We start from the raw sequence: 26,838 nt of genomic DNA, 5'->3' as shown, positions 1-26,838 counted from the left end.
CACTCATAAAATTACCACCCCAGTACTTATGTGAGATCTTTTGCATCCAGTATAACTTCCTCTTTTCAGAATTAAAATTTTTCATCAACATTTGAAAGTCACATCCTTTCTTAGAAGTTTGTGAATTGATCACACGATAAATGAAACAACATTTTCCAGAAAGGCAGATTCTCCTACCATCAGCATAGAGATGAAGTGTTGAGAAAAGGAAACAGAAAATATACTTTGGGGATTCCACCCGGCTGTTTTGCATTGCTTGATGGATCGAAGATCACACAATTACTATCAACTAAACCACATGCCGCAGTCAGCCACAGCTTTTTTTTAGTGCTTTGCGCACAACCTTTCCAGGTCGTCACTTTAGAGGGGGAGCCTGAGTAACATGCATGAAAACTCCAGATTAGTCACTTTGAGTTCAACAGATACAAAACAATCAGAAAAGGTCAGAACTCTTCACAAAACACCGTTTTGAAGGTAGGCTCCTTTGCTTTTTGATTTTGGGCTAACAGTTATTGATGTTGATCAAGCAGTTATTTGTGTCAATCAGGCATTTCATTGTAAGACATGAATGAGTCTGTGGCGAGAAGTTGTGTCACGACAGACTTGACATCCTGATGTAGAGGTTGATAAGATTGAGTACTTTGAGAAGTTACCAGTGTGGTTTTTCGAGTTTTACGTTTTTGGCTGAGGGAGATAAAGCTGCCAGTAAAAATATTGTAGTGTAGTTTAACAAAATTGTTATTTTTCTTGTGTCATTTAATGTAGAGCTGAAACGTATCCATAAATGTCACTTGGAGATGAGGTCAATCTATACGATGTTTTCAAAATGAAGATTTCCGTCTTGGTGAATGATCACAAACCTTTATTCACCGCTTCGAAAAGTATCTCATGAGAGTAAATGTGTCTTTCATAGGAAAAGACGAGAGGACGAAATGGAAACTTTTGCTGTGTTATGTAAATGAAATGTGTGGTAAAAGCAGGAAGCTTGAAGAAAGTATAACAAGAAGGAGAAATGACATCAGCACTGTGGAGGTGTAAACCGTATGGGAAAACCAAAACGAAAGACAACCAGCCTTTATAAAAAGTTCAATGTTGTGGTCAAAGGGGTTACAACTGAGTTGTTGAATGTAAATACAAGACAAACTTAGATTTTTTTATTTTTATTTCAAAGAAGACAAACATATAACCCATTTGGTAGAGCCAGGGATTGAAAGATTAATTAAGATAAATCCATTCATCCATCATCCATTCCTGCTTCTACTTGCTGAGGTGTGGGTGGTGGTGGGCGGTCCAAGTTGAGCAGGTCACCAGTCCATTACAGGCCAACATACAGACACGCAGCCAAGCACAAATACACTCACACCTAAGGGAAATTCAAAAAGGTCATTATGGTAGCACATAATGACAATAAAGATTCTTGATTGTAGAACATGAAAAAGAATGAATGTCAATGTAAGTATGGTGTGCTTTTACAAATGTATTCTTTACCAAAAGCTTTCTGCCTTCCGACCTAACTCACATAAAGCAGACATATGTAGATTATACTGGAGGTTATTGCTACATCTAGTAGGTGACCTTGTCAAAAATTCGATATTATCACCGTAATATAAATATAGGGCTGTGGTCATACTTTATGTCCTTCCCATGGCTGATACCTTGTGCTATGAGATCATTTGGTCCTTTGTAATGTCTTTTTATCTAAAGGATGCAAATGAGCAAATGTCAAAATAATTATAGGACAGCTAAACTTAATTTTAGGTTTATCAGATTATCTAGAATCGACAGTAGGAGTTTACCGAAGAAGATTGAATACTGGAACTGAACCTAAATCTGCTTCAAAAAAGTATGCCTATCTGCAACATTTATCGGGCAAGACAGCTCACCAGTCCATCAGAGGTAACATGCACTCCTTTTGTATTGATGGTTTCAGCTCCACGCTGCTGTACGCGACTCGGCCAAGAACTTGTTGTTTTTCCATTGACACAGGAATGGCTGGATGAGAGGAAACACTTCTTGGAGGTGGGGGCAGAAAACAGTAATGAAAACGCTCACATAGCGGGCTGAATGGAGCTGTCCTAAGTAGAGGCTCTGGAAAAGGGGAAATTGAGACACACAAGACAAACAACCATGCACATATGGAGAGACTTTCATGACAGTCATGTTTTTGGGAGGAAGCAGGAGTAACCAGAGAGAATATACAAACCCCATGCAAGTTAAGATTTGAACCCAGTAACTTCTTGCTGCAAGTCAACAGTGCTACCAACTACACCACAGTGCAACAGCATGTCATCCTAACATGATTTTAATGCAGCAAAACTTTGGATTAAACATTTGCACAACTGCAGTATTACTTTTAAGAGGACTGCTTTGAAAAAAACAAACAAACAACAACATGCATTTCTGTCTGGTTTCAGTATATTTACATTACATGTAAAAATCTATAAAATATATAGAGCAGGACATGACCAAAATATACATATTTCTACATTTCTTGTTTGAAACTAAAGTCATCTTCTGGGAAGAAAAAGAGGTTAGGAAGTGGGTTTTTTTGTCTCTCTTTAGTTTCTGTAGTTTGTGGTTTTTTTCTTGCTCAGGTCTTCATAAAACAGAGTGAGAAGAGACAGTATGTGTTTTCAGTTTTTCAGTTGGACTTGTTTAGGGGAAGTCCAAATGTCAGAGGAAGACGGATACCGAACATGAACATACTTTTTTTTTTTAAGCCATAGAGAGATACACTGTTAAAATAGGCGTAAGATAAGACAGAACTCTTGATTTGATAATGCCATATAAAGAAAACATGTTTCTGCTGTTTTGTACACAAGGTCAACCATAGTGAGTCAATTGAATTTCTAGTGATTTCCCATTGCAAAAAACTAGGCTACATTGAGTCTCATTCTCATCAAAACACAGTATGCATTGCAAGAGCATACACTTGTTTTTGACAACAGGTTAAGTGACACAAGCACATTTCTTGGCTGTCTTTAGGTCTTCATAGCTTCATTTACAATTTTTTTTTACTTGTTTTACTTTGCAGAGCTGCAGTTTTAGGTGTGTAAATACTCGAATTAAATCATCCAGCATGTACTGAAGGCATCTTGGCTGTCTGGAATTGAGATGTTCTTTAACAATAGCAAGGTATTAATTAATGTTGAGAGATCTATTGATCCCCAATAGGCGCTACCTGTAGCTCAACTGCCTAAGTGGAATATCTTATTCAAAAATAAATGCAATTTATTTTACTAACACCAAGAATATTCGTGAAATGCCACTTAAATATCTTCTTCCTCTTTACTAGTATGCGTTAACTGTATTCTAATAACTCAAAATACACACTTCACTTTTCTGTTAGTTCGGCTTGAAAAAAAATGTTTCACCTTCTAATCAGATTAAAGCCGTTTACTGAGGTGGAGGTGTTCCTAGCAGGATGTGCACCTGTCAAAATAATGGAACATTTTATGGTTTTAGAAAAAAAAAGAAGCCTTCTGACCTTTATTAAACCTCATAAACAGGTGGTCAGAGATGGTGAGAACATGTGTTTCCACCTGTGCACGGAAATGAAAGAAAACATCCACAGTGCTGTGCAGAAATAATTCAAATAATGGAAAGTGCACCTACTAATTGTTCCATTTATCAGTTTGCAAAAATTTTTATGCAGAATGATTCAATTTATAAATCTGTGAGTGTTTTTGCACAGACGTTTACAGTAGTGTTTGGAATTGTTAATGTTGTGCTAAATTAGATCCCTTGCCTTCCATACATAAATGAATATGATAAATGAAAATTTAACCTACGCTAGTGTCTAAAACTTTTCAAATGTTTTCTTTATCACAAATCACTGGAAATTATTTGCACTTGTTGATCCTGTTGTTTTTGTGCAAAGATGCTGCAGGGGGCTGTGGGTGTTTGACTAAAATTACCACAGACCACAAATCCTACATGAAACCCACATATGCATATCTTTTCATCCTGTTAGTGTCATACTTCAAATGCGCTTGTGATTCTGACGGAAAAGATGAGAATGATCAGGTTTGGTGTTTGTCTATGCAGCACACATCAAGAAAATCATAAGTAGCTTTACCTGCATGGCATAAGACAAATATTTCAACCTGAGTATGTGGAGTCAACCCCAGAGTAGGTGTTTTTATAAATATTTCCCTGTTCATCAGCCGATGAGTAATAGAATAAAACACTTTTCTTTAATGGGTCAAATAGATTTCTAACCATTAGTTAGAAGATATTAATGCAGTGCAGACGTCTTTGAGAAAATACCCTTTTTATGCTGTCAGTTCTTAGTAGTGATCTTTCAATAGTTCAGACAGTTTCTATCTTATCAATCTTATCAGTGGTTTTGTGTGATATAGGGTTTTTGCCGGGAGAAAAACCCTGTTTGACGCTCTTTCACAGTGTGTCGGGGGAAATTGAGGAATTTGAAGCAGATCTCGAGCTGCTTCACAAGCAGGTAAGATGCTAAATAGTTCTTGTCTCCTCTCAGGCTTTTAGTCTTCCAAAAAGAGCAGATTTATTACATCTTGTTGTGAGTTAATGAAGAGGAGCTAGTAGGCAATTGAGGGAGCACTTTCTTTTAGAGAACATGTTTTGATGAGGTTTGCATAAAAGACATTTATTAGGAAATATTTCAGCAGAAAATCTTCAGTTAAATTCTAAGTGATTTTAATCTGCCTACCTGTACACTCACACCTACAGAAACAGTTAAAGATTGTTTTGATTGTTCACTTATAGGTTGTGGAACATTTCCTGATTATTATGTCTTTATGTTGCAATGTAAGTGTTCAGGAGAGTTTGTGACTAAGAGTAAAACTAATTTGTTCCCTTTTTTTCCTTTGTCAGCTGGAAGATGGAAAGAAAATCAATTAGGCAGTGATTGATGCTCTCAATCAAGCAGACACCCTCAAACCTTCTGGCCACAGAAGATTGAAATCCATCCATCCCAGATGATCATATCTCCCAAAAGAAGAACCCATATATGGAATAATGGGGAGAACTAGAATGGGATTTTCTCTTTCTCTTCTGCTATATTTTCTTCAACTCTACAGAGCTAGAGGTGATCATTGCACCAGCCTTCCACTGAAGGGTGAGTTTTTCAACTTATTACTCGATAAAAACCTATAATAGTTCTATTTCCCTTAATAAAATGTCAATGTTCTATTCTAGGTCTTACTTGCTACAATGACTATGATCATACCATCACCTGTGTGTGGAACGAGTCACCTGTCTGTGATCATACAGATGATGTGTGCACAGTGCAAGCAGAACAAGTTCCAGAACCGAATGATTCAGAGTAATAAGCAGTGCTGTTTTTATTTAAATTAAATGCTTTATGTAACATAGTATGATGAAAAAAATTAACACAAAGACTTTTTCTCTTTTTACCAGGCCCTACAGGACTTCCTGTGACTTAAAACCATTTGATGCCTTGAACTCAGCTTCTAAAAGCTTCTCTCTAGTCTTCGAAGAGGATTATATTGTGAGTACACATTGAGATGAATCAATGGTATCAAATTCACACATGCTGACGGTGTGGTTCTCCTTTTCCATAAAACCAAACATGATAGTCCTTCCACTGCGCCACTGCTTCCACTTTTTTCATGTTAAGTCTGACCTATGTGCTGAATTAACTTAGATGGCAGGATTAAAATCAGTCTTTGTGTTGGCCAAAAAAAAAAAAAAAAAAAAAAACAGCTTAAAAACTACTGAAAATCCTACACTGTTTCTACACTGTTTCCCTGTTTTATTTTTTTCTGGGATGTGGAACTTTTCCTGTCTTATCTTTGCTCAACGTATAAAATATTTTAAAATATATATTGTCAAGAAAGAAAAAAAGATGTTTCATTATCACATAGGAATAACCTGATGTTATTGTTTCAAGAGATTTTGTAAATTGGTATGTACCTACTTTCTAAATGTAAAAATATTTGATTTATTCATTTTCAGTTTATGTCCTCTGATGTGTTATCCGTTAAGGCGAACTGCACACATTCAAAACAAATTCAAAACATGTTCTACAAGCCTTCGAGTCACAGTGAGTATTGATGCACACCTTACAAAAGTATCTCTGCTCCTTAAATGTTGTCACTATACAACGACAAACTTTCAACCAGACCAACACAAACTGGATCATAATGAAAGGTTTTTACAAATATGAATATAAAAACTGTGGCATACTTAGGCATTAACAGCTTTTTCATCTGACAACCCTAAATAAAATCTAGTGCAACCAACTGTTTTTGAAAATAGTATTGTGTTGTTTTCCTTTCATAGTTTCTGTATTACTTTTGTGGGACTGTCCCAGGAAACAGCAGTCTTTTCAATCGAAAGAGCCATCTTTTTACCCACTGCAAAAAACTGAAATATACCAAGAGCTGCAAAACTTATTTGAACCTCTGAGAAAAAGATGTGTTGTATAACTTTTTGCCAAATAACATGTGCTGGCAACTTCTAGTACAACATTTTTATTTGTAAAAAGAAAAAATGGCCTCTTGTACATCAAAACTTAGTTAAAAGCATGAGGGAACATCAGCTTTTACATCTTAACCTTAATAGCATCATCATTTGTCTTTCAAAGATGGGAGGATAAGCTGAAGTGGGAGTGGTAGTCTAGAGGTTAGGGAGCTGGACATTTGCCCCTTGGAGAAGCAGAAAAGGTTGCTGGTTTGAAACTCAGCCTGCAGTCTGGGTCCCTGAGCAAAACCCTTGACCACAGATCGCTCCCCATGCACCACTCAGTGTGGCAGCACCCTGTGCCCTAAGGAAGGGGTTAAACACAGAGGAAAATTTCCCTTCTGTGGGATTTTACAGGGAAATGTTTATTTAAGTCTTAATCCCTTAATTTTCTTTTTTCAATGCTTTTATATCACAGTGTCTTATTAGTTGTGTATTGAGTATTTTTCTGTGGTAATTTTTTGCTTACAGCTGAGATTATTGCCATGAAGAGAAAGGCCAGAATAAGTCAGTATAATGTTATTGTTGTCCCTGGAGAGAAATTTTCTTTTCACCAGCCATCATTCATTAATGACTTATTACCAATCATAAAAGGGCAAAACTATGTTGCTATTTTTTAAATTCAAAGTCATGCGTGATATGCTGTCAGCAGAGTTGTCTTTCCTTTTCTAAAGCTGTTGTTTTTCCTTTGGCGGTCGATCGGCCCAGGCAGTGGGGTAAAGATTTTCATCATCCATTTAGTGGATAACTAAAAATCAGCACCACTGCGGAGGTTTGGGGGTCACTTTAAATTTAGATTCTTTAGCTACATACATCTTGATTCCACATCTGTTGGTAACTGAAGGAAAATTATCCACTGATAGCTGGAATAATTTGTCTTTAACAGCCACAAAGCCACAGATTAATCTTAGTCTGATTAAAGTGCAACTGCATTATTGCAACACATACGTGGAAATTTAGCTAAAGTAACCAATTACTTAAAAATGCAGCTTGGTACATATCAGACCAAGCCAAATTAGTGTAGTTGGAAGAAGCTAACATAATCAGTCCTCAGGAACTCCCATCAACAAGTTGGATATAAAATTGTATGAACTTGTAATATGTAAAATGTTTCACTGTCAAAGATAAATCATAACATTTAATTTTAACTCTATTTCCAGATTTAAAAACAAAGAAAATCATCTAATTTTTACAGGCAAAGATTCTTTCAATATTTATTTAAATTCAAGGAAAAATAGGTGTTCTAATAAAAATAAATTAAGCACATACTTTGCAAATTAATAAAACAAAATGGCAAAACATCCTTGTACCATTATTTTCATTCTTTTGTAGAGATTCTAAACAGATATTTCATAAAATACAGTGGAACTGCTAAAACCACACTTCTTAAGTGGCTAAAAACACTACTTAATACATTTTTCTATGAGCCACAGTAAAAGAGCCAAGGAGCCACATGGGACTCTGGCGCTGCATGTTGCTGTTGTCTCGTCCAGTGTGTAAAATCACAATAAAATAATATACATTGGAGTTTGTGGTTGTAAAGTGACAAATCTGAGAAAGTTCAACAAGGTGTAAATCATTTTGCCTGCCACTGTATAACCTCTTGTTGCGTTAACTGGCATCCATCTAGCTATTGACAACTGGTTGTTGGATTTTACAGTTAAGTTGAATCCACCAGGAAAACCCAATGTAAACCAGACTACTGTGACGTGGTTTACACAAGTTAAAGAGCATGACGTAATTACACAATTCCAGTCCCAGCTACAGTGGAAACAAAAAGATAAGTCATGGAATGTAAGTAAATATTCAAATATAATTACACTGTTACACTGTTTTAAGTGAGTAATCTATAAACTGTAACAGCCTGCTAACTATCTGCTAATTGTTTTTCTTTGTCAGGATCCTTCTGTTCAGACTAAACAGAAGGATCGGTGCGAAAGGTCCTGTGAGGTGCAGCTGGATCCCAGTTTGCTCATAAGAGACGAGACTTATGAAGCGCGTGTTCGCGTGAAAGTCTCTGAAGAAGCTCTAAATGGGATCTGGAGTGATTGGAGCCCCACAGAGTCATGGGTGTCACCAGTGGGAACACAGAAACCAATATCAGGTAAAATGTTGGAAAACTGAATAAAGTTATTCGGTCTGGCTGAATCCATATTTTAATCTCAACAGTCCTTAGTTTAAGAGTTAAAGTCTGTTTGAAGCTTTCAAAAACTGGATTAGAAGCAGGACATTAAACTCTCCTTGGTAGTTTAGCTAATGTATGAATCACTCCCAAACCGAAGGAATATTGCAGATTTATATTTTTAAATTGAGTCGGGTATAAAAATGCCGCCTAAATCTCAACCACAACACACTTTAATCAGAATCTCTGCAGCAATATAAATATTGTAAGCATTGATCTCAACTAATTTTAATCTCTCTGTTCTGTGTTTTTCAGAGTATGGGTATGGGAGTTACAAGAACTGGTGTTTTAACCCTGGCAGCGATGGGTCTTTTACTCACTGGTGTGGTCCTGATAATACGTAAAAAGACACTGTGAGAGACTATAAGATCATTTTCACAAAACATTTTATCAGACTGCAATATGCAATGTTAATCTGCTGTTGTGTTATTGTGATGAAAACATCTTTGGAAAATGTTATTAAATTCAATTCAATTCAATTTTATTTATATAGCGCCAATTCATGAAACATGTCATCTCAAGGCACTTTACAAAGTCAAATTCAATCATATTACCTTATACAGATTGGGTCAGATTATACAGATTGGGTCAGATTATACAGATTGGTCAAGAATTTCCTATATAAGGGAACCAGTTGATTGCATCAAAGTCCCGACAAGCAGCATTCACTCCTGGAGAAGCGTAGAGCTACAGGGAGAGTGATCTGCATTGTCCATGGCTTTGCAGCAATCCCTCATACTGAGCAAGCATGAAGCGACAGTGAAAAGAAAAACTCCCCATTAACAGGAAGGAAAACCTCCGGCAGAACCGGGCTCAGTATGAACGGCCATCTGCCTCGACCGACTGGGGGTTAGAGAAGACAGAGCAGAGACACAACAAGAGAGACAAAGAAGCACAGAAGCACACATTGATCTAGTAATCTGTTCTACATTAGATGATAATAGCGGATGATCTGTCTTCCCTGGATGATGTCACAGCTAACAGAACGCCAGACCAGGTGTACCTACTATGAAGAAAAAAAAGAGAGAGAACAAAAAGTGAAAAGCTGAAATGACGACAGGCAATGCAAAACTGGAGAACAGTAGAACTCATTAGAGTGAGAAAAATAGGCCCTGATGTCCTCCAGTAGCCTAAGCCTATAGCAGCATAACTATAGAGGTAGCTCAGAGTAACATGAGCCACTCTAACTATAAGCTTTGTCAAAAAGGAAAGTTTTAAGATTAGTCTTAAAAGTAGACAGGGTGTCTGCCTCACGGACCAAAACTGGGAGTTGGTTCCACAGGAGAGGAGCCTGATAGCTAAAGGATCTGCCTCCCATTCTACTTTTAGAGACTCTATGAACCACCAGCAGACCTGCAGTCTGAGAGCGAAGTGCTCTGTTAGGAACATACGGGGTAATCAGAGCTCTGATAATTTATTATGTTTTTAATTGTTTCAGGATCTACATGGTGAAGAGTTTTAAAGGTCCACCCTTACCAGACCCTGGGAAATCTGACATCTTCCAGGTAATCGTGTAGATTTCTTTAATTTACTCTTAAGCTGTTTATTTGACCAAATGTACTTTTTTTTGTAAATCTTTAATTTATAAAATATTACACAAAGAAAAATTAGAAATGCCACAATTTACTTGTTGACGTTTGAGTAAGTAGACAACATAGATCGTGGCAATAATGACTCCATATTTAGGGCAAGAGGCTGGAAATCTGTAGTGTATCTGAAAATGATTTCATGCTGTGCAGCTCACAAGGCTTTCTGGAAAAAATAAAAACATGGTCACAAAAGTATATCTTCTCCTAAATAAACCAGACTCATGAACTGGAAGGGTTGAATCAGACTTAAACTAAGATTAATGTAGCAGTCAACAAATATATTATAGACTTGGAGCAATGCTTCCCAAATCGTCTTAGCTTCCAGGCTACACAATAAGTTAAAGAGACCTGGCCATCTACTGAGTATAGCAAAAAGCCAGTTAATGAGAGAAGAGAATAATCAACAGCCAATGTATCGCTTTTATTTTCTTGTTTTGATCTCTTCTAATATTTATACCATACATTCGGTTTGCTAGATTTAGTTTTGTTATTTCATTTGATTTCTGAAGAGGATATCACACTTGTTTACTCTATGAAAAATATGACTTTTTCAATTCTTTACACTTTACATAAGGTAAACACCATTAAATCTGACTTGCAAGCACTTTTTACATAGTAAAAGCACAAACTTTAGTACATTATATTGGGATGTTATGTGGTAGACCTGTCTAAAGTAAGACAAGAGCTCATGTTTTCAAAGTTTAGAAGTACATTAATCAGAAAATATGGTCCACTTCTGTGTATTTTAATTCTGTATAAATACAACTATTTTGTGAAGGTTTGTTAGAAAACTTGAGTGAACAAACAGCCCCTTACGAAGACCAAGAAACACAGCAGACAGATAAAGTTGTGAAAGCCATTATAGCAGAATTGGGTTAAATTATAAAGTTTGTACATCTCATAAAGTACTGTTCAAAACTTTTAAACACATCTGCAAACTAAGTAAGGACCGTCCATCTAAACTGAAGAACTGGCAAAGGAGAGTGTTCATTAGAGAATAGTGACACTGGAATAACTGCAGAGATCCAGAGCTTTTTGTAATAATCTGTGACATAACTTTTAGTCGTACGCTAAATAAATCAGATTTTTATCAAGAACTGGCAAAAAAAAGGTAAATGAAATCAAATCTTGTTTGTAGTCTAAAATAAAGCATCTATTGGACCCAAGCAAATATGTTTAAGGAGGTGCACAATAGGATACCAAAACTGCATTTTTTGGGCCTACATGCTAAACGCTAACTGTGGTTAAATTGTGAAACTGTATTTTCTTCACAGGACTGGTTTACTCTGAATTCTAAAGACAAAGGGGATTCTCTTGGATCAAAACCGGAGAGATCTGCAGTCCAGGTAAGTTTGTTAATTTCTTTTTTTTAGTGTTTGCCTTAATATTGTTGAGTTGAAGCTATTAAAATGTTTATCAGAACAGATTGATTTTTTTTCTGTGGCAGTTTGTAAATGGGGATATTTCAAAGGTATTTGGATTGAAGGCATCAGTCAAAGAAATTAAGCATAGGGTAGCATTTAGATCGTGAAATTGTACAGTCGTGATAAAAACACAACCAGATTTTGTCGAAGAACTTGGAAGAGCCAGGAAAATGAAAAAAGTGGAATCAGTGAAGTAATCGGAAAAAAAAATTTGACTTAAAATTCACTAAAAAATGGTATTAATTTTTTGTTTCTATAACGTTTAGGTAAAGCTCAACAATATAGATTATCATTAAGATGTTAATTTATTTCAGTAACTATTTCAAAAAGTAAAGCACATATATTATTACTACTCATGTTATATTTCTGGTTTGGTTTCTGTTAACTTTGATATTAAATAAGACTAATTTAAAATTGTGGGTTTCAGGCCAGAAATGATATGTTATGGTCTACTACACCCTCCACAAGGACAATAAGTTAAAAAAAATGGTCATTGCTAAAATGAAGCTAGCAGTTCCTCGAGTTCTTTATCTGCCAATACTAATGGAAAGCTGAGTGGAAGGAAAAACCTTGAGAAGATTGTGAAGCAAATCCTATGTCAGAGTCCACGCTTCAAGAACCACCACAAAAACTTATCTGGGACATGGGCTACAAGTGACACATTCTGTGTGTTTAGCCATTCCTGAACCAGAAAGTCTCAGAAACCTCTTGCAGGCTAAGAAACAAATTACTGGGGTGTTACTGGACTAACTTTTTCTATACCTCATTTCCCATCATTCAGCTTACTATTAATATGACTGTATAGCATATGATTTATTGTCTACAGTGAATCTTCTGAGGAACTCTGTGAAATTTAAGCTTCTTTAACAATTAACTTTTGGGATGGAACGTCCCGTGGAGGGCGCTGCTTACAGTCTGCTGGACTACTACAGAAAACACAGACAAGCCAACTGTCTTGTTCATAATTCTGTAGGGCCGGCCATACCATGCTCATAACAAGTCATATAAGATTTTAGTGTTCATAATAACTTTTGATGATAATTAAATATGTTGAAATGCCTCTGTATAACTTGATGACATTTTAACTCATATAGAAGAGCTGTTTTTTGGGTGTATTTCTTCAACTCCCCTGACCTTGTTATTTGTTTCTTCCACAGACTTGGTTAGGGTCTCACTTTACCAGTGAAAATGTCCAGTCTTTCTTTAGCTCAGTGGACATTGTCCCTTATGAAGTAACCTCCACCGTGGATGCCGTGCAGTTCTGCAAGCCAACTGTAAAAATTATTACAGAAAGCAACAATTACAACTCGAGCTGCTCCAGCTTCTCCAACCCCAGTTACTCTGAGCTGTGTACTTCTTCTTGTGTACCTACTGATAAACTGCAGGCCTGTGCAGTTGATGCCCCCTACAAGCCTGTTGGGGGCCAAGCTGAAGAAAAAAACACTGAACATGACAGTGAATTAGTGGCAAAAAAAGATTCAGAAATGGTCAAGTTACTGTTAATGAGTGGTAATGAAAAGGTGTCAGTGGTTGTTTCAGACTATGAGAAGGTTAAAAAGCAACAGGCCGAGCGCCACAGGCTCCACAGTGTAGATTCAGGCATGTGCAGTTGTGAAGAAGTCAGTCAGGAAAGCATGGAAGCAGACAGCATCAATATGAGTTATGGACAAGATGAGGAGACACCCCACAAGGGACAAATAGAGGAGGAAGACAAGGAAGGGAATGAGAAAAAGTTTGATTTCCAGACATTGTTTGGAGGCAGCGGGAGCATCTTGGGCAAAAACTCTATCCAGATTTGTTCAGGTTATAAAAAAATCCCAGGGCTGCAACCTTCAGGTTGGCAAGATGTTAGCATGACAGCTGAGGAGAGACAGGAAGATAGAACAGACGAGGAAGATAAGCCCTCTGAAATGACTTGTTTCCTTTTCCCTCCTCATCCTCCCATCACCCTACCACAGCAGCACTTAAACATCTGTGAGTCAACTAGGAGTCCATTCTTACCATCTCTCCATGTTAATGACTTCCTTAAGCAGATTGCTCTTTCAGGTAGTGCACAGCAGCAGTCCTGTGATGATGGCTACATGCCGGTGAGGCAGAAAGAGACCTGATAATGGGCAGCAGATCTTATATTACAGTCAGATATACCATAACATTATTTTCAGGAATTTATCCAGTGCTCAATGTACTAACGGAAGATGACAGTTTTAATGAATGTATTTTCTCATTTTGATACTAGTGTATTTACCAGTATATACATCATATACCTCATGCACCTTTTCCTCCTTTTGGCACCTTCTTTTGGTTATTGAGCCAATGTGACACGTGAATTTCTCCACTGTGAGATCAATAAAGTCTATCTTATCTTATGAAATACGAGACATAACCAACATGCTATTTGAATATGATAATGTCTTTCATTGATCTTGCTCATTAAAACAGCTGAGATGTGTCAATCTGGATGCTGAACCGTTGTATGTCTAAAAAAAATTGCATGTTAATGTGAATTATGTTTGTACAACAGACACTTTTCACAGTTGTTCTTCGATTTCTAAGCAATGAAGGTTTTTACTGCTCATATTAGTCATTACTATCTGTAGTTCCTCTGATGTGAATCAGACAGATTAAATCTCTGAGCTCAGGGTGCAGTAACTTAAGTCAGAAAATGTAATTTCATTACAATGACGGTGTTGTTTTCTTAAGAAGTCAATTTTTAAAGCTTTTATACAAACAGTATTGTAGCGTTTCTAGTTTATCTTCTTCCTTTCTTTCAGTCACAATGAATGCAATGCATTTCTGTTGGATATGGCATAGTGTCAGTAAAGATAAGACGTCTTTTGATGATGTCCTGCAAGAAGTTTAACAGATCTTTTAATTTATTTATTTGGCGCAGCATTTATTGGCATCGTTTCTATTTTTAACAATGTCCCTGATTTAAATGTGTATGTTAGCTTTAAGATGCACTGACATGATATAAATATTTGAACGGACGTGAATTATTTTTGATAAATTGCGTATCTTAAAGGTCTGACTTTGGTGATGGTGTTGTTGGAAAAATAATGTGTCTTCTGATGGTAACACCTAGATTGATCAGATGATTTATCAGCAGCACAGATGTTAAAAGCAGAAATACTGGTAATATAGGAAACCTAAGTTTCAGTGTTACAGCTCTAGTGTCTTGGTTTTATTTCATTTTAACAATTTACTAATCCAAGCATCAATAACCAGGATCTGATTTTTTTCAGAATGTATTTTATTTATATTTTCAATATAATTTTATATCTAAGGTCTGTGCTTTTCAACTTGTTGAGAAGCCATTCTAGAGCCATTGTTAAATGTTCAATAAAGCCATGAGAAAGGTTAACGTTTCTGTTTTTTGTCTTGCTTTTTAGCAACACTTCGATAATCTTAAAATTCACACAACAGCTGACAAAACTAATCGAACAGTGCTCGTGTGGGGGTGCAGTTGTTAGCACTGTTACCCTTACTAACGGAAAATATTACTATTCTGAACTAAGAAGAAAAAGTCTTAGGTTAGTTTGTCAGCCGTGAAACAATTATTCAACCCCTGTAAACTCAATCTAAACCTAAATGTGACCAACAAGCTATATCCGGCTAAAACGTGGATTCAGTCCCACTATCGCTCAACCCCTCAACCAAAAGACGGAAATGGCTTATCTCCAGTAGCTTCTTGGCTTGTGTAGTTCAAGGTGTTGTATGCACATTCAACCCCATTTATGCTTTATGTGTGTGATTAGCAAAGGTAGAGAGAGAAGGACAACAGCCCAAAGTACAGCAGAAATTTCTGTCTAAACACCATATGAATCAGACAGTGTAGACCCTGTACATTGTTTCATCTGTCTCCGCCTCTCTGCCTGCTCGGATGCTTTTTTCTCTGCTCCCTGCTTGCTTGCATTTTCCTGCCTTTTACTTTTTATCTCCTTTTTATCTCTTTGCCAAAACCACGGAAAGTTGGATTTAGTTATTTTATTTATTTTCTTTTTATTTATTTTTGATTTTGATTTTGGAAAGATGCCTACCTTCACCACAGTGGACCTTGACACGCTTCTACAGAAGATCGCTGTTATAGAACAGAAGATATGCCGACTCAAACTGAATTATGATGTAAACGGTGCGTATGGAAATGAAACAACCCTGCCTGCGACTCCAAACGGTGACCACCAGCCCAGCAACTTACTGACCCTGATTTTATGCAATCGATCTGTAAGTGGGATTAAACATTTCTCTAACAAGAAAAACACAGAGGTGTTGATTTATAACGATTCGAACTGTGGCCTGGTGTCTGATATATCAGACATCCTTCCAAGGATCTTGAAAGAACGCCCGATCTTGGAAAAACTCATAATACAAGCTGAAGCCCTGGGCGACGTCACCCAGATAAGAAAATCAGAAGTATTGAAAGAGGATTACATTCATCTGTTGAACTTAGTTGATGGCCTTAATGTCAAGGTGTTTCTCAGTGGCCCTCATGTGCCTGTTAATTGTGGAGACGAGATTTTTTCAAGAATTTTGATGCTAAACAATTGGTTGGAAAAAACATGCAAACAAACAACTGTAACCTTCATAGACAACTTTAACATCTTTTGGGAGAGGTGACATCTGTTCAACAGAGATGGTTTCTCTCTAAATAGGTCAGGTGCAAAACGGCTGATTTCAAACATCTTCTATTCTGTGAACCATGCACCATCAGCTTTGTTCCAAAACAAAGTTCATCCAGTGCCAAAACAAATGATAAGCCCAGTACAGCCCGAACAAGCCAAGATAAAGATGGCCAGAAAGATGTCACAGAAAGAGGCTACATCAGAATTACAGGAGGATTCATCCCAAATCTCAGCAGGACAAAGAGAGGACCAAGAACCTCCATCGTCACAAACACCGATCAAGACTGCACCCGCCTCCCTCTGCTCTCCACAAAGCCCAGAGGTTCCTTTTCTGGATTTTTCTCATAACATGAACAAAGTCCTTAAGATTGGTCTACAGTTGACATCCTCTTCACATATTAATTCTGAAAACCGCAGTTCTGTAACTAAATCAGCATCCTCCAAAGGACGCAGACATTGTGGAACATTCTTCTGTACACTTTTTTTCTGCAAAAAAACAAAACAAAACTGTTTTTCTCCTGCACTGTCACATCCTTATCACTTTATATTGTAATGTTATTTTATTTCAATTGCAATCTCATTACATTGTCGTAAGCTGTATGCAACAAAATTTCGTTTTGTATGCACTCTGTGCATACAAAAAGCCAATAAAGTTTGTCTAAGTCTAAGTAATTAGGTACACAGAAACAATAGCTTATAAGAACCCAAAATACTCTTTACATTAGAACAACTTGAAGTTTTAAATTGGAGATGTAAGATGTTTCCAAAGATTTATCTGTTATATAATTCAATTCCGAGGTGTGAACACAGCAACTCCGTGAAGTGGCAAAAACACAGCATTGTATGCATATCTTAATAATGAAACTTATATAGCAGTGTCCCAGCCAACATGTCACACAATTTTATGATATGTTAAAGAAGCTGTTGAACATTCACGCCAGCTAGCCTCCCAAACAAGGATGTGGCTGACATGGCAGGGTAATTGGGCTTCTTGTTTCACCACTTTTTCTGTTTCTGCTGTTTCTGTAGGAGGCTCTGGCATTTTTTTTATATATAGATGGAGGCTAAATGGGCCCTGCTGGTATAATGAACTTTCACCTGCCTCAGCACAACTTTTTGGATTTTTATTTTATTTTATTCCGTTTTTGCAGCAGCAGTTTTTGTTCGCCTAGAAAGATAAATGCAGGTGGAAAAAGGTTATGTATCTTTTTAAACAGTGCATGTAAGCATCCGCATAAAAGCGCTGACATGTAGAACCTTTATAACTATTTGTCAACACAGAATTAGATAAGACTAAACTGTTGTTGTTTAAGGTGAACAAGGATTACCATAATTGCTTCAGTTTTCATAAAACCTTCTTTAGCATATGATAGAACTGCATGAGTTGGATGAAACGTTTTTGAAATGGATGGAATGATAATAATAATAAATAATAATTAAATAATAATCATTCTGCCATTGGGCAGAATAAAATTATTTTGGTAATCCTAAATTACCTAAATGAAAAAAATCATGCCGCAAAAAATGGTTACATGTATTGTTAAACAGAATGTATTTATACATGTTTTCAACTGTTTTGTCGTTATCCAGAGTTTTTTTGAGTTTTGGTTTTCTTTTATGTGTGCATTCTGATATTTTTTTTTTTTACTTGTTGCAGACTACAACCGGCTTAATTTATCCAGAAGTCAAATATACTATCACCAAGGCTTGTAAAGAACAAAAAAAAAAACCTCTTGCCCAGCCCCATTATATTGTTTATTGTAAGACTAATCATTCCTTTTTGATTTGATACAGTAACACTGCCAGGTGACATGAGGCTGGATGTTGATTGAAGAAGTGAGGCAAGGCAAGGCAAATTTATTTATATAGCACAATTTAGTACAAAAACAATGCAAAGTGCTTTACATGAATAAAATATAGCAAAATATAACAGAATAAAAGCAAATAGGAATAAAATGTAGTTAGAAAAAAGAACAAAAAAGTGGTGATTCAGTTAACTAAAACAGTTGAAGGCAATCCTAAACAAATGTGTTTTTAATCTTGATTTAAAGGAACTCAGGCTTTCCGCACCTTTACAATTTTCTGGAAGTTTGTTCCAGTTAAGTGGAGCATAGGAACTAAATGCTGCTTCTCCTTGTTTGTTCTAGGTATGCAGAGCAGGCTGGAGCCAGAAGACATTAATGGTCTGGATGGTTGATACACTGATAAGTCTGTGATGTATTTAGGTGCTAAGCCATTCAGGGATTTATAGACTAACAGAAGTATTTTAAAGTCTATTCTCTGAGATACAGGGAGCCAGTGTAAGGACTTTAGAACTGGGGTTATGTGCTCTACTTTCTTAGTCTTAGTGAGGACGCAGGCAGCAGCGTTCTGGATCAGCTGCAGCTGTCTGATCCACTTTTTAGGCAGACCTGTAAAAACACCGTTGCAGTAAATAATTCGACTAAATATAAACGCATGGATTCGTTTTTCCAGATCCTGCTGAGACATCAGTCCTTTAATCCTAGAAATGTTCTTCAGGTGATAGAAAGCCGACCTTGTAACTGTCTTTAGATGCTTTTGGAGGTTCAGGTCTGAGTCCATTACTACACCCAGATTTCGGGCCTGAAGCTGTGTGCTAACTTTTGATCTCTCCTCTATTGGTCCAAATATTATTACTTCTGTTTTGTTTTTATTCAACTGAAGAAAATTTTTGCACATCCACGTATTGGTTTGTTCTAAACAAACCAATGTGCCTGAACTGGTTCATAGTCACCTGGTGACATGGTGATGTAGAGTTGTGTGTCATCTGCATAGTTATGGTAGCTGATGTTGTTTCTTATGATCTGAGCTAGAGGGATCATGTAGATATTGAATGTAATTGTTACATTCAGTTATATTTAGTTTGACAGCAACTATGCTGCCCCAGCTGTCTGACGTCGACATTGAGGACTCCCTGCTTTATGACTCAGCTGTCCGCGTCATCGAGGCACAGGCTCAACAGGACACTTCAAAGGCTGTAGTTCACAACCGAGCACATTTGCCACAAAGAAAGTTTTGCTTTATGGGAAACCAGATTGGAGCTTGCAGTTAAAGCCTGCACAGATGGACAACAACTAGATATTGTTACAAATTACTTCCTATCCGCATTAGTGGAGATGTGCTAGCTTGCTGGCTGTCTATCAATAGAAGTGCAAAAGGACTATGAACAATTTGCAGCTAAACTAAATTCTGCTTTTGTCAGGAAAGAATTTTTGCTTCATTTTCAAACTTTTGCTAATGCAAGACAACACCTGCCTAAAGAAACACTTTAGGTTTATGCTGCTGAAATCCCAAGGTTAGTCCTGGAAGCTTTTCCCAACTACAGCAAGCCAGCTATTGCTGTTGAGAGCATTAGAAGATTTTTTTTGCCAGACTAGACCCCATTATTCAGTCAAAATGTCACGAGCATGGTGTAGGTACACTGGAAGATGCTTTAGCAGTTGCATGTAAGTGGGAACTTGCACAAGAGGCTTTGAAACTCCTACCTCCTCCCATTTCGCCTGGCACCAAACTCTATGCAACTCCTTCCCTAACTAGAGATGAACCACTGTCTGCCATGGTGTTCACATAACATGAAAAGAGACAGACATATCAGAGGAACTTATTGATGCAATTAAACGGCTGACCAAAAATGGGCAGGCCCTTAAACTACATGTTAAACATCAAGAACACAATAGCAGATATGCCAGTTCACATCATTTATCCAGACCTGACTATGAATTTCTGACTACTCCAGATGGGAAAGAGGCAGAGAGAGATACTGCCGCACTCCATAAATTAAATTTCCAATTCAATTCAATTCAATTAAATTTTATTTATATATCGTCAATTCATGAAACATGTCATCTCAAGGCACTTTCCAAAGTCAAATTCAATCAGATTATACAATATGTGCCTCCTGCCTGACATGTTCACTACTGTACACCCATCTATCATTAACCCAGCCAATTGCAGTGTGAGTACAACTACAACAGATATTTGCTAGGGATCCCTAGAAAAAGTCTGCAGAGGCTTCAGTACATTCAAAACTCTGCAGCTAGGATCCTGATAAGAGTGCGGAAACATGAGCAAATTACCCCCATTCTCCATTCACTACACTGGCTTCCCATCTCCACTTGGATTGAGTACAAGGTTTCCCTCCTCACACATCGATGCATCCATGGACATGACCCCGTCTACCTCAAAGAACTTTTCAACCCACAGAAGACAACCCGCTCCCTTCGCTCCACTCACTCAAACCTCCTCCACATTCCCAGAACCAGACTCAGGACAATGGGAGATAGGGCATTTTGTGCTGCTGCCCCACATCTGTGGAATGTCCCCCCTGACAGCTTGAGGGCACCTCAATCCACTGAGTGTTTAAAAAAGGCCTTAAAAGATTTATGTTTAGCAAAGCTGTTGGTTCCCTTTAGATTTTTTTTTCATCTCTTCTAAAATAGCTATTTTTTAAAAAAATTGTATGCTTTTTTTCTTTTTTACCTGTAGTACCTTGACATCTTTTGATGGAAAGTGCAGTATAAATTAAATGTATTATTATTATTATTATTATTATTGTTATTGTTATTATTATTATTATTTGCTGGACCATCGTGATTGCCGATGCTCACCTACACCTCCATTGACTCCACCTTATCTAGGGTGACCACATTTTCATTTGGGAAAACCAGGACACCTTGGAGCGGGGGGGGGGGGATCTCTGTTCCCATGCATAGAGATGTCTGTGGCATGCACTCACTTAACATAGGCCTACGTAATCCTACAATAACATGATATTTACAGTTGATTTACTAAAAATGCTTTTCAGTAAAAGTCAACAGCAATAACTCCAATAACAAATGATAATTTTATTCAAAATTAATTTATTAAAAAATGCTTAACAATTCCTGTAATGAATGAATAGCACAATAAAGGCCTCCCATTTGTCTCGACCCGGTCTGAAAGCGGGGAAACTCTTTTATAAATCGTCGGTAAACATACATTTGCGCTTCGGCATGTTGTTGGCGTACTGACAGCCACGCTATCTATCTTCTGATTAAGAACAGGGCTGCCCGCACTGACGCGGCTCGGAGATTACGTCACACGCAGCGCTGTGCGCAGTGCCCTAGTGCCTGTCAATTTAATGGTCCAATGAAGGTAATTTAAAAAACAGGACATTTCCTCACTTTCTAAAAAAAACCCGGGATGCCCGGGACAGGACGTGAAATACGGACATGTCCCGGGAAATACGGATGTTTGGTCACCCTACCTTATCGCCATGACCACTCCTTCAGCTAAGAGAGACGATACTGCAGTCCAGGCAGATGGCAGCCACCTCATTGCCATGGCACCAGGTCTTTCCCCTACAATTACTATCAACAAGACTATGACCTTGATTCTCCCTAAAGCCCCCCCAAGGAGGCCTTTCCCTCTTCTAGGCCTTTCCAGCCCAGTCGAACTACAAGACGGGCAAAGATAATCCGAGTAGGCAAGAGCCAAGTCGAGAGGGAGAAATCAAGTAAGGCCAGTGGAAGTGCACCTATAGTTAGCTTTGGCTGTGACTAAATACATTTTGTATTAAATAATACTGCATATTTATCAGCAGTGTTATGATAGCCATTGGTTGTTTGTACCTGTGATACTTTTTCTGTTTGTATTGTTGTTTCTATATCTCTTTCTTCAGATGTAGAAGCAGACTCGAAGGATATTATCTTGTAGTCTCTTTGTTTTCCTCATCCTTTCTTCCTCTTTTACCTTACTGTTTCTGTGTCCATTGAATTTGAAATAATCCCAAACTAATATCCAATAAAGGTTTTTTTTTACACACATATCAAGTGGAGCACTATAGTGAAAGCAGTAATGCTCCACTTGTGAAAATAAATTTGTTGGGCTCTCTTTTTGGTCACCAGTCCATCTCAGGGCTCACCTGACCCTAGCCAGATGAATTTCGCTCCACCTAGCTCCACTCATCCATCTGGAACAGACCCATAGGAATGGCGTTTCAGAAGGCTGGGCCTTATAAAAAACCCATGCATATGATTGGGTAAGCCACTTGTCTGTCATCTTTATCGACGTGCTATTTCAACCACTCACACCGAAGCCAACCCGTGACACTAATGAGAGCGACACAGGAATTTTTTATTTTTTTTTTAAATGTGTTTGCGGCTCTAGTGGCATGCGTTTTATTGACAGTGAGCTGACAGGAAGAGGGGGGAAGACAGGCGGCAAAGCACCATGGGTCGGAGTCGATCCCGGGCCGACCGCGTCAAGGACTAAAGGCCTCCTAATATGGTTTGCGCTAACCGCTCCGCCACGGGCGCGCCCCGGAAAACAAAACTTGCCAAATCCGGTCGGGAGAAGGGCGAAAACATCATTTCCACCAACAAAAGCCTTCAGAGCCGTTCTCTGATGTTCTTTTAATGAAACAATATTAGGTAGATTGGACAACACGGAAGAAATAGCAGCATCAATGTTAACACTTGCTTCCTCGATGCGAGCCGCCATTGTTGTCTGAATCAAAACAGTCTTACGTCACGGTCGCTTCTCCACTACGTCACATCTATGAAACTCCAGCCCTGCGTCCTGATTGGCTGGACAATGAAATTGGTTGAAGAAATCACTCTCTATGGAAGATGTCCCAGATGGATGTGAGTGAAGCTAGGCAGAACAAAATTCATCTGGCTAGGCTCAGGTTATCTCAGGGCAACATAGAGAGACACATCAAAGCACAAACAATTTGGAGAGACCACTCAATCTAGCAGCATTGTTTTTGGACTGTGAGAGTTAGCCACAGTGCCTTAAGAAACCTCACACATTCATGTAGAGAACATACAAACTCCCAGGCTTGGATTTCGATCTAGGATCTTCTTGCAGGAAGGCAACAGTGCTATCAACTGAATCACTGTATTTTAAAACTAGCAACAAACCCACACCATTATTCCACTGATTAGTCACACACCGCCTGCTGCTACTCTCTTGGTTTAGACTGTTTACTCCCACATGTCACATCCTGCTGTTGAGCTACTTTCTCCTTCCACCCTCTTTTACCCTGTTATCAAATTATACCAGACATCTATCTGGAAACCATCGTCTACAATCAAAACTGAGGTAAAAAGTAGCTTTTGAAATGTCTTTGGAGGTGATACTGGAGATGATTTTATCCGCAGAGCAACTAGAATTCCAGCTTCTGTTTAAAGTGTACCCACATCTGTTGACATGGAAGCTTTTTTTTTTTTTTGGTAATGTAACAAGTAATGGACCAGATAATTCAGCTGAAACACTGGAGCAGGTTTAAAGGTTTTGTAGCAGTAAAGAAATGTGTATTTCTATAACTGTCATTTCCGATTAGATGAGTGAGTGGGGTATAAAAGGAGCGACGGAGCTCCTTCTTCGTTCATGCTTCCTCTTGACGTTCCCACTGCATACCTCACTTCCGGGACGGAACTTTCTGGCATCTGACCAAACAGATTTCCGTGTTGGGTTTGGTGCAATCTGCCTTAACTCCACTGTGGTAAACACTAGCTGCTGCCTTCTGTTCTCTCCTCCTTACATGTGTGAAGCTGCAAGGACCAGTAGGCACCACGTAACATTTACCCAGTGGACCAATGGGCAGCTGCTGTTTTGTCTCCAGTTGATTGCTGTCCACCTACAGAGGCGGCTGTTTTTTGGGCATGTCAGTGCTCTTGGTAAAAACTTAGTATTTCACTTCTGTGACCATTTGGTTCCTGTGTGACGGTGACGTGGACAACTGGCCCCACTGCAGACCTGGGCCTAAATTCTAAATTGAGTCATTTGTTGGGGTATGGGCTGTATTCCCCATTTTTGATTTCTGTAGTTAAAACTATTATTATTTTCTGTGATTTGATGGATGTAGTCTGTTTCATTTACTTATTTTGGGGGATCTGTTTTCTAACCTAGATAGTTGGGTGGGTTAATTGTTATTTCCTTTTCAGTTGTTGAGGCAGAGAGAGCCGTGTTTCCTGAATTTGGGTTGTCTCACTAAGTGTCTGGGTTTCTTACAGGTTTTATTTTGCTGTCTTTAGTGTTTCCCTCTGCCCTTTTCCAACTGGTATACTCAGCTTCTGATTAGGTTAATCCTTTCTTTAGTCTGTTTTTTAGAATTTTATTAGAGGTTTAATAAATCAAATTTTCGACAACTTGGAACCACATCTCAGTGTCTTGAATGTACTAACATGTGTACCTTAAGAAGGTTTATATTTCCTGGATGAAAACTCCCAGGGTGGCATTGTTGAGCTGTGCAGGACGAGACAGGTATATATAGTGAGTAGTGCAGGTGCTGCCACTTCCTCTAATTAGTGGTGGGAGGTGTTGCTGGTTGGAGCTAACGAGGGAAGCAGAGCAGTCAGGGAAAGAACAGGCATGATCAAAACAAAACAGAGCTGTTGCATTACATTATTAGGATGTAAAAAATAGATCATATTAAGCAAATGTATGCATCGTCTTTTTTGCTACTTTGCACTATGTTGTAAAATTAACCTTAGTATCCCAAAGTTGCTCCTGCTGAGAATCAAACCACCAGCCCAGTTGTCTGTTATACATTACAATCACACATGGTGACACGTTCTTGGTCCCATGTGAATCATTTACACTGTCTCTCACATTCTAATGTCTATTTGCACACTTCAGTTTCTCAGGGAATGTGTATTTGGACATCCATGTAAACTGAACAGTTCTGTCACTTGAAGAACTACATTTATTGCACAGTATTTTATTGTGTGCATAAGTGGATCACATGTTGGAGCGTTTGTGTGATATACTTATGCAACTGCACGGTAATCTGATTGCTTTGTAAAGGGACTTCTATGTGTCTTTTGAATTGAAATGAGTGTTATTAGATGCTAAAGACTATCTGCATGCTTTAAGCTTATCAGAAAGTGCTGTTGGTCAGTCCAAATGACTGATTTCAGGGAAAAAATATATTTGCAAAGATTATGTCTTAACTCAGCAGTAAATAGCTTATGATTGATCTGCAGTATGATATTAAAATACACCAACAAAAATCTTATTATTCCATATTATGTTGTTGCCCAACCTTAATAATGTCAACAGGTTAAGTGATATCACAAGCAAACTTCTTGCCTGGCTTTGGGTCCTTATAAATTCATTATTTCAAAGAGAGTTTTTCTGTTTCCTTGCAGAGCTACAAACATGTTTAAGTATGAACATGCCAAATTAAATCATCAAGAATGTACTGAAGTGCATTTGACCTGTTTGAATTGTGATATTTTTTTAACAACAGCAAGGGATTAATTAATATTGAGATAAACGTTTTTGATCCCCAGTAGGCGCCATCTGTAGCTTAACAGCGTAACTGGAACATTTAATACAAAAATAAATGCAATTTCCTATGATAACACTAAGAATATTCAGTAAATGTCGCTTAAATATAGTCTTGCTCTTTGAATTGTTTACTTACTAATTTCTGCTAACTTAAAATACACACTTTACTTTTCTGCATCCCTATTTGGTCGGCTTCTAAAAAGTTTTACCTTCTATTCAGATTAAAGCCATTGACCTGGGTGGAGGTGTTGTTTGCAGGATGTGCACCTGTCAAAATAATGGAATGTTTTATGGTTTTTAGAAGAAAAAAAATAGTTTGACCTTTATTAAACCTCATAAACAGGTGGCCGGAGAGAGCGAGAACACGTTTGTCCCTTAGTGCACGGAAATGAAAGAAAACACGCATCATCAGAAATGATTACATTAATCGAAAAGTGCAGCTACCAATTGTCACCAATTGTTCCATTAATCAGTTTGTGCAGAATGACTCAATTTATTTGGATGTGGTTTTGCACAGTTGTGTACAGTAGTGTCGGTTTGGAATTGGTAATGTTCTGAATTATATCCCCTGCTTTCCTTATGTAAATTAATATGATAGATGCATATGATAGATGAATATTTAATCTATACTAGTGTCTAGAGCTTTTAAAATGTTTTTCTTCAGCATAAATGACTGGAAATTCGTAGCAGTGTTTGCTCCTGCTGTTGTTGCTGTGCAAAGTAGATGCTGCAGGGGGCTGTGGATGTTTGACTAAAATTACCACAGACAGCTAATTCTACATGAAACCCACATTTGCATATCTTTTCATCCCGTTTGTGTCATACTTCAAATGCTCCTGTGATTCTGATGGAAAAGATGAGAATGATCGGGTTTGGTGATTGCCTATGCAGCACACATCAATAAAATCATGAGTAGCTTTACCTGCATGGCATAAGACAATAATTTCACCCGGAGTATGTGGACATACATGAGATAACATAAGGAAAGCATGCAAATATATAGCAGAATTGAAAATGCATATTTTGTAATGATACATTATGCACTCTTTATGCTACTGATACAGAGTTAGCCCCAGAGTGGTCGTTTTTATAAACATTTCCCTGCTCATCAGATGATGAAAAGTAGAATTACTTCTCTAATGGGTCAAATAGATTTCTAACCATTTGTTAGAAAATACAGTCACTTGCAAAATTATTCACACCCCTTGAACTTTTCCAGATTTTGTCACATCCCAACCACAATCATAAATATGTTTTATTGGAATCTC

At 37.8% G+C, this 26,838-nt stretch overlaps 1 protein-coding gene across 5 annotated transcripts in view; it reads left to right on the top strand.

Moving 5' to 3' along the window:
- LOC105915387 overlaps positions 1-15,012 on the top strand; it is a 65,284-nt gene extending 50,272 nt beyond the window's left edge. Inside the window, exons 1-12 of one of the 5 annotated variants that reach the window (XM_036137364.1) lie at positions 388-474; positions 4,405-4,459; positions 4,849-5,092; positions 5,173-5,299; positions 5,395-5,485; positions 5,953-6,040; positions 8,120-8,253; positions 8,359-8,563; positions 8,897-8,994; positions 10,080-10,146; positions 11,505-11,576; positions 12,812-15,012. In XM_036137364.1, the coding sequence (XP_035993257.1) occupies positions 8,492-8,563; positions 8,897-8,994; positions 10,080-10,146; positions 11,505-11,576; positions 12,812-13,762 (1,260 nt within the window). In that variant the 5' untranslated portion in view covers positions 388-474; positions 4,405-4,459; positions 4,849-5,092; ... (3 more) ...; positions 8,120-8,253; positions 8,359-8,491 and the 3' untranslated portion in view covers positions 13,763-15,012. Of the gene's footprint in view, positions 1-387; positions 475-3,048; positions 3,136-4,404; positions 4,460-4,848; positions 5,093-5,172; positions 5,300-5,394; positions 5,486-5,952; positions 6,041-8,119; positions 8,254-8,358; positions 8,564-8,896; positions 8,995-10,079; positions 10,147-11,504; positions 11,577-12,811 lie in introns of those variants that run through there. The other 4 variants (XM_036137366.1, XM_036137368.1, XM_036137365.1 and 1 more) reach the window with 4 other exon arrangements.
- The last annotated feature ends 11,826 nt before the right edge of the window (positions 15,013-26,838 follow it).

The sequence above is a fragment of the Fundulus heteroclitus genome, chromosome 5 (genome assembly GCF_011125445.2).
Source record: "Fundulus heteroclitus isolate FHET01 chromosome 5, MU-UCD_Fhet_4.1, whole genome shotgun sequence".
Classification (NCBI taxonomy): Eukaryota; Metazoa; Chordata; class Actinopteri; order Cyprinodontiformes; family Fundulidae; genus Fundulus; species Fundulus heteroclitus.
Note: the sequence above shows the minus strand (reverse complement) of the source record. Positions and strands in the feature narration are given on the sequence as shown.